This window comes from Oncorhynchus clarkii, unplaced genomic scaffold (assembly GCF_045791955.1).
Source record: "Oncorhynchus clarkii lewisi isolate Uvic-CL-2024 unplaced genomic scaffold, UVic_Ocla_1.0 unplaced_contig_13424_pilon_pilon, whole genome shotgun sequence".
Classification (NCBI taxonomy): domain Eukaryota; kingdom Metazoa; phylum Chordata; class Actinopteri; order Salmoniformes; family Salmonidae; genus Oncorhynchus; species Oncorhynchus clarkii.
This window is the reverse complement of record NW_027259469.1, coordinates 19,040-26,519: the sequence shown is the minus strand read 5'-3', so window position 1 is coordinate 26,519 and position 7,480 is coordinate 19,040. Positions and strand designations below refer to the sequence as shown.

Below are 7,480 nucleotides of genomic sequence, written 5' to 3'. Positions count from 1 at the left end.
CTCACTAGGCTTGGTGTAGTCCTTAACCTGTTCCTTGCCAAGCACCCTTTCGCTGCTAAGGTTAAGGATGCTTGCAATAAACAATGATCAACCACAGAAAAGTATTAATCCGCCAGTTCAAGCAAAAATATATAACCGTGAGCTTGCAGTTCCTACAACTTCCACACGCACCATTTTCGTTGACAAAAACATCGTGTAATGATTTGTCATTACACAAAGGATTTTTGTCAACGAAAATACGTTATTGGCGACATCGTGTGGAAGTTGTAGGAACTGCAAGCTCACGGTTATATATTTTTGCTTGCAATAAACAATGATCAACCACAGAAAAGTATTAATCCGCCAGTCTCTGAATTGTTGCAATAGCATGTATTTTTTTTACCGACACAAAAGGTCAAGTATAATTAATTACCTCTGAATCAGAGGAGTGGTCAGGGTGAGGAGAACTGTGTCGACCAGGGGCCTCAGGAGAGCTTCCGTCTTCAGGGGCGGTGGGACTGGATGGCCCAGACCTGGGTGCGTCAGCGGGTTCCCCTGACAGAGGTGCCGCCGAGCTGGAGGACGGGGCGCTCATACGAGGGACATGAGGGATGTGGACTGTCTGGTCTACATCCTCCTCCTGAAAGCCCTCGTCGAGCTGCTCGACAGCGGCTGCCTCTTCCGGAAGGTCAGGGTCCCCGCTGACATCCTGCAGCACTCTGCCAGTCTGCGAGTACAGGTACTCCACTCCGAGGAGTTCCCCTATGAAATCAAAAAAATAAAAAGCAGAGTAGAGAAGTGTTAATGGGATGTAATTAATGCAACTGATGTAAATGTTCATTCTCTTACTTGACTTACCTGTGTACTCACTAGGCTTGGTGTAGTCCTTAACCTGTTCCTTGCCAAGCACCCTTTCGCTGCTAAGGTTAAGGATGCTTGCAATAAACAATGATCAACCACAGAAAAGTATTAATCCGCCAGTCTCTGAATTGTTGCAATAGCATGTATTTTTTTTACCGACACAAAAGGTCAAGTATAATTAATTACCTCTGAATCAGAGGAGTGGTCAGGGTGAGGAGAACTGTGTCGACCAGGGGCCTCAGGAGAGCTTCCGTCTTCAGGGGCGGTGGGACTGGATGGCCCAGACCTGGGTGCGTCAGCGGGTTCCCCTGACAGAGGTGCCGCCGAGCTGGAGGACGGGGCGCTCATACGAGGGACATGAGGGATGTGGACTGTCTGGTCTACATCCTCCTCCTGAAAGCCCTCGTCCTCCTCGTCGAGCTGCTCGACAGCGGCTGCCTCTTCCGGAAGGTCAGGGTCCCCGCTGACATCCTGCAGCACTCTGCCAGTCTGCGAGTACAGGTACTCCACTCCGAGGAGTTCCCCTATGAAATCAAAAAAATAAAAAGCAGAGAAGTGTTAATGGGATGTAATTAATGCAACTGATGTAAATGTTCATTCTCTTACTTGACTTACCTGTGTACTCACTAGGCTTGGTGTAGTCCTTAACCTGTTCCTTGCCAAGCACCCTTTCGCTGCTAAGGTTAAGGATGCTTGCAATAAACAATGATCAACCACAGAAAAGTATTAATCCGCCAGTCTCTGAATTGTTGCAATAGCATGTATTTTTTTTACCAACACAAAAGGTCAAGTATAATTAATTACCTCTGAATCAGAGGAGTGGTCAGGGTGAGGAGAACTGTGTCGACCAGGGGCCTCAGGAGAGCTTCCGTCTTCAGGGGCGGTGGGACTGGATGGCCCAGACCTGGGTGCGTCAGCGGGTTCCCCTGACAGAGGTGCCGCCGAGCTGGAGGACGGGGCGCTCATACGAGGGGAGGGACATGAGGGATGTGGACTGTCTGGTCTACATCCTCCTCCTGAAAGCCCTCGTCCTCCTCGTCGAGCTGCTCGAAAGCGGCTGCCTCTTCCGGAAGGTCAGGGTCCCCGCTGACATCCTGCAGCACTCTGCCAGTCTGCGAGTACAGGTACTCCACTCCGAGGAGTTCCCCTATGAAATAAAAAAAATAAAAAGCAGAGTAGAGAAGTGTTAATGGGATGTAATTAATGCAACTGATGTAAATGTTCATTCTCTTACTTGACTTACCTGTGTACTCACTAGGCTTGGTGTAGTCCTTAACCTGTTCCTTGCCAAGCACCCTTTCGCTGCTAAGGTTAAGGATGTGCTGCAGGTGGCCACTGTAGGAGAGCAGGGGCTTCCTGTTCTTCCCCTCCACTGCTGCCTGCGCACGGTCCTTGTTCCACCTCATCAGTCCATCCAAAAGGAATGCCTGGAAATGCATTGCATTTGCCCTGGTACCTGAGAGAACAATGCACGATTAGGGTGGGAGAGCTGTTGCTGTTGCTGTTAACATTAAACATTAAGCATTACTTTAAGCTCCACAATGACAATTACCTGGGATGAACCGGTTGAGGTGGAGATGGAATGACTCCAAGGATGTGGAACCCCGTGCGCAGTGATAAACCAGCAACATCACGCCGCCCTTGGTGATTTTGCCGGTCTCGGTGTACAGCTGTACACCGGGTGGGTCCTGTATGCAGTGGAGGTGGCGCCTCTGCTCTTTCCAGATCGCCTGGATGCGGATGGAGTCCAGCAACGGGATGCCCAGGGTGTCGACCCCCTTCTCGCTGTTGAAGGTCTCGAGGAGAAGGAATTCGGTCACCGCAGCTCCACGCGTATGACGCCGACAGCAATCTCCTTCCTGCCGATCTTCCTCGAAACCTCTGCCTCGGTGAGGCCGACCATCCCGTGCTTCCCCTCCAGCTCAGACCTCTTGGCCTCCAGCAGTCGGCAGACATCGCCTGCATCCCACTCAAAGATGCAGGCTGACAGCTGCCGCATGAAGGGACCGTAGAGCTGGTGGCTCTCAGTGGTGACACCTGACGCAAACCGCCGCATCAGGTGCCAGATGTCCAGCCGAACCACACTCTGGTCCCAGTCATTGTACATGGCAGCTGTCTTTGATCCGCCAAAGCTGGAGCAGCAGTCTCGGTCCACGTACATGAGCTGGGGGGGGCGCCACCCCGGCGAGCCGGTACCGTTCCATGAGACCAGCCGCCTTGGGGAGCAGGCCCTCGCCCTCACCGGCAGTGAGGACACTGACGAGGACCTGCCCATGCTCGTTACCGACGTTGGTAACCCAGGCGGCTGTGTCTGCAGCGGTACCCGCAAGCTTTTTAGTCACCTGGAGACAAACACACAAAGACAGAAAGGTAAAGACATTATTTAAATATAGAGATAAAAATAAAAATCAGACATGACTCATCTTCACATTTTTAAGTGAAAACTCACCTTCTTGGTAGAGTCCATCTTTAAGATGGACCCAAAGACGGAGGTGACCCTGGCCTTCACCTCGTCCAGCCGCGATAGCACGTCATGGCTGTAGACTGTCAGAAGCCAGACGGGTGAGGGCATCTCCGGTGGATCAGTGAACTGCCGCCCAATGCCAGAAACTGCTTGCACTCCCCGAGGTACCGTATACAACTACGCATCAAGGACTCGCTGTGACTTTCACACAGCTTGCTGTAGGTCTGTGACGCACTGTTCCCCAAAGTGCGCGACCTCAGCATCCTCACAACCCGCAGGTCACAGGACAGCCAAGAGAGTGAGTGAGAGTGAGTGTGAGAGAAAGCATATGAATGACATGCATTCATTTAACTTCATTACTAACTAACAAAACCTTGTGAACTTACTTGTATGTCAATATTGCTGGAAACTGGCAGCGATGCCGAGCGTCCAGCTGACTGACAAGGTCCCGTGACCACCACGCGACCTTCTTCTTACACCGGCCGCATTCCAGGTACTCAGTGGCCATGAGATACCAGCGGTCGATGTCCAAGACCCTCCGGATGGTCTTGTAGAGCCCAGCCTTGCACAGTGTGCCTCTGCACCCAGACTGGGGACATGTCAGCTTGTATGCCCATATACGTACGGGCATCCAAAGGAACAGCTGACATGCGAAGAAGGGGTCGGGGGATGCGGGGGCTGATTGTAGATCGGCCGTGGTTGGGGAGGGTTGGTCAGTGACCAGGTCGACCTCCCAAAGCTGGTCACCAGGGTGACCAGGTCAGTGGTGAGTGTCGACCTCCCAAAGCTGTTCCTGGTGAACAGCGTGCGGCCGATCCACCGCTGCTGCTCCTTGGTGAGAGATGAACGCCAACTCTCTGGAAGCAGCAGCTGAGTGAGAGGAGAGAGTGATGGGGGAGAAGGGATGGTAATGTTTCAGAGAAACGGACAGGGAGAGAGTATGCAGGAGACAAGACAACTGTGTCCAATGTTTAATATCTTAACAATGTGGAGTAATTACAGTTGATGAATTTACCTCAGCACTTTCTGAGGCGGGCCTTGGAGGCAGGAAGGACTGCCGGGGCAAATCCTCCTCTTCGCTCCGCCCTAGTAGGGCAGGAGCAGGGGCCGGGTCAGGAACCGGGGCGCGGTCATTTGGAGGCAGTGGCCGAGGGAGCGATGGGTGGAGCTGTAGGGATACGGCTTTTGCAGTGACACAGAAATAAATAGGTTAAATGAATGAATAAATGCTTCCATGAATGAACAGAGAAAGTTAATAGCACAATTCCAACATGCCCAGATGAATATCAATCAGTGATAGGATGTAACAAAATAATTAAATGAGTGTTGGTCAAGTTTGAGTGTAAAACTTACATGAAATTAGTGATTAAAATGGAAAATAGAAAGTCATGATTACGTGACATACAGGATGACAGCTACATGCAGGATGACAGCCACAACATGCAGGATGACAGCCACAACATACAGGATGACAGCCACAACATACAGGATGATAGCCACAACATACAGGATGATAGCCACAACATACAGGATGATAGCCACAACATACAGGATGACAGCCACAACATACAGGATGACAGCCACAACATACAGGATGACAGCCACAACATACAGGATGACAGCCACAACATACAGGATGACAGCTACAGTGGCAAGGTAAGATATTTTATAGTGCATACATGCAGTGACTCTCCTCTAAAACCCAGATGACTCTTACCAATACATTTCCTTGGGCTGATGATAGGGAAAAATATTTAAAACACTTTAATACATGTCAGCAAAAACTTGAACTGAATAATTATCAAATGTCCTATGTCAATTAATAGTGATGTAAAAACATACATGTGTCTATGTGAGCAGCTGCTTTGACCAGCTCTGCGTCTGATATATCTGTTGGTGGCAGTGCTGGTCGAGGGAAAGACACCCCTATATCACGTGGAGAGAGAAAGGATTGTGAGCTACACAGCTTATCGAAACATTTTTATTTTTATCTTACATGTGAAACTAGACACTCACCTTGAACTGCAGGCTGAGAAGCAATGAGTTTCTTCATCTTCGCCTGCAGTTCACCTGGGGCGAGAGAGCGCCTTGAAAGGAACGCAGAGATCGCAGGACCAAGAGGCCTTTGAAAACAAAACAGCAAATATGTCACCATTTCCAACTGTGTGGAACAAGTAGAATTATATTTTCCTTTAAGATATGTAACACTTACGTAAGCCGCACTGTTGGGCCGGGTGTTACTGGCGGGGATGGTGCTGGCTGCGGCGGGCCCGGCCACAGCAGCTACCCCCTCCTGGTCTCTGCGCTGAATGTAATCAATCAAGGCGGCCATCGCACTCCCAGGATAACGGGGTGTCTGCGTCCTCATGCTCCTGACATATCTGTGTGAGACACAGCAGAGGGAACATTTCAGATGTAAAATGGTGCATAAAAAACACTGACATGAACATAGAAAACACAAAAGACGCTCGCCCCTTACTTTATCCTGTCTGCACCCGTAGCCTCATACAGGTCCTGCAGCGTGTCCCACTTGTACTTCCCAATGCCGACAAGGGCCTTGCCCTCCTGGCCTGAAATCAGCACGTGAACCAATTAACTGTCAGAGCAAAAGAGTTACATCTTACATACAATGAGAAGAATTAAACAAACTCACCTGGCTGGGAGGACAGGACTTTAGCTTCCTCGTGTGCCCGGTTGAACCTGACCATCGCAGCGAAGGCCGGATAGGCGCGCGAGTCAAGGCGTCCTTGTTGGCCATCAGGGGATGCTGGGAAACACTGCGCGCTCGCTCCCTCTCCTTCTGATGCACCGTTACCAGGTGCATCATGTAGCCCACGTCGTTCTCCATCATCCACTTGAAGGTCTGACCCCGGTACTTGCCGAACTGAACCGTGCACCGGCTCAGGACGACCATCTCTGCACCGGGGTCACCTCCCTCGGAGACGACACGGGCTCGAGCCTCTGCTTCCACTTCCTCCCACTTCTTAGCCCTCACAGGAGGGCCCTGGGCACCAGAAGCAGGGGGGCCGTCAGCGGCCACTTTAACTGCCTGCATGGTGGCCTTGAGGACCAACTCCTGTGACGGCGTGAACCGGAAACTAGGATTTTCCATCTTAGGAGGCAAGAAAAATACTATTATCATGACTGAGGAGTGCAGTGACAAGTAACAGCATAACAGTATTAGATACATATAAAGGAACTTACGTTTGCTTGATAAGGAGGAGGACAGCAGTGAGGGGGGGGGGGGTATAGGACGATATCAGTGGTGTGGAGGGGGGTGCCGGGTTAGGTTGATTATTAGCTCATATGCAGTTAAATTCAGTTTAGTTAAAATCATAGAAAGCCACGTTTGCCCCAATGACAATCATGTTGTCACATATCATACAATGCATCCAACTACATACACTTCAAACGCATGCCATCAAAAAACAAAGAAAAATAGACAATTAAACAGTATACAATTCCAAGTTTGAGTTGATATAGATGTTAGCTAAGGTTTTATAGGGTTGTCAGCAGTCAAATAAACTTTTGCGTTTTTGTAAACCTTGTTTACAGTAGCTAGCGATCTACAGATGTTGTTAAAGGACACAGTTCGGGTAGCTCCTGTAGTCAAACAATTCGGTTGGCTAGAGGTGTTAATGTCATATTTCATCACATTTTACTAGTTGATTATTTTCATTTCTTTGCAATATACATCGGATATTATCCATTTCTGTCAGAAAAATATTTGATAGACAATGCTAACTTGCCTGCCCACAGCATGCAGCACACTATACTATAGCTACAGTAGCTAGCGATCTACAGATGCTGTTAAATTACACAGTTCGGGTAGCCTCTGTAGTAAAAAAAAAAAATGCGGTTGGCTAGAGGTGTTAATGTCATATTTCATCACATTTATAGTCCTTAATGTGGATTTCTTTGCAAATTAAGCGAAATTACCACCTGAGTGCGGCTGGGGCCGACAGATAAAACATAAACAAGCAAAATGGAGTACCGTGATTGATGGACAGTCCAGCATGCATCAGCTATGTAGCCACGTGATCAGTGTCCAGGGGGCAGCGGTGTGCGGGGCAGAGAAGCTAGACTGGCGAGTAGGTAAAGGCCGGCGAGAAGGTAAAGGCCGCTAGCAGTGGCTAACAATGATTAAATAGCTTGTAGCTAGTTAGCTTCTGGAGG

The 7,480-nt window shown here is 49.5% G+C and overlaps 1 protein-coding gene across 2 annotated transcripts; it reads right to left on the bottom strand.

The window, feature by feature from the left end:
- Positions 1–237: 237 nt before the first annotated feature.
- LOC139400223 (uncharacterized) lies at positions 238–3,921 on the bottom strand. Of its 2 annotated transcripts, XM_071145211.1 has the most exons (6): positions 3,691–3,921; positions 3,290–3,568; positions 2,393–3,182; positions 2,084–2,296; positions 1,027–1,364; positions 238–741 (listed from the first exon to the last, which is right to left on the bottom strand). In XM_071145211.1, exons 3-6 carry the CDS (start codon positions 2,469–2,471, stop codon positions 607–609), a joined length of 765 nt encoding a protein of 254 aa, XP_071001312.1. In that variant the 5' UTR covers positions 2,472–3,182; positions 3,290–3,568; positions 3,691–3,921; the 3' UTR covers positions 238–606. The 2 variants fall into 2 exon arrangements, with proteins under 2 accessions (XP_071001312.1, XP_071001313.1); XM_071145212.1 differs by having other exon boundaries at positions 3,290–3,921.
- Positions 3,922–7,480: the final 3,559 nt, after the last annotated feature.

Bases quoted from the DNA above. Each gene is read 5' to 3' on its own strand.
- LOC139400223 (XM_071145212.1), bottom strand. From the start codon at position 2,471: ATGTTGCTGGTTTATCACTGCGCACGGGGTTCCACATCCTTGGAGTCA. The intron at 2,297-2,392 runs GTAATTGTCATT...TTGTTCTCTCAG, and splicing joins CCTCAACCGGTTCATCCCAG to GTACCAGGGCAAATGCAATG. The intron at 742-1,026 runs GTAATTAATTAT...TTGATTTCATAG, and splicing joins ACCACTCCTCTGATTCAGAG to GGGAACTCCTCGGAGTGGAG.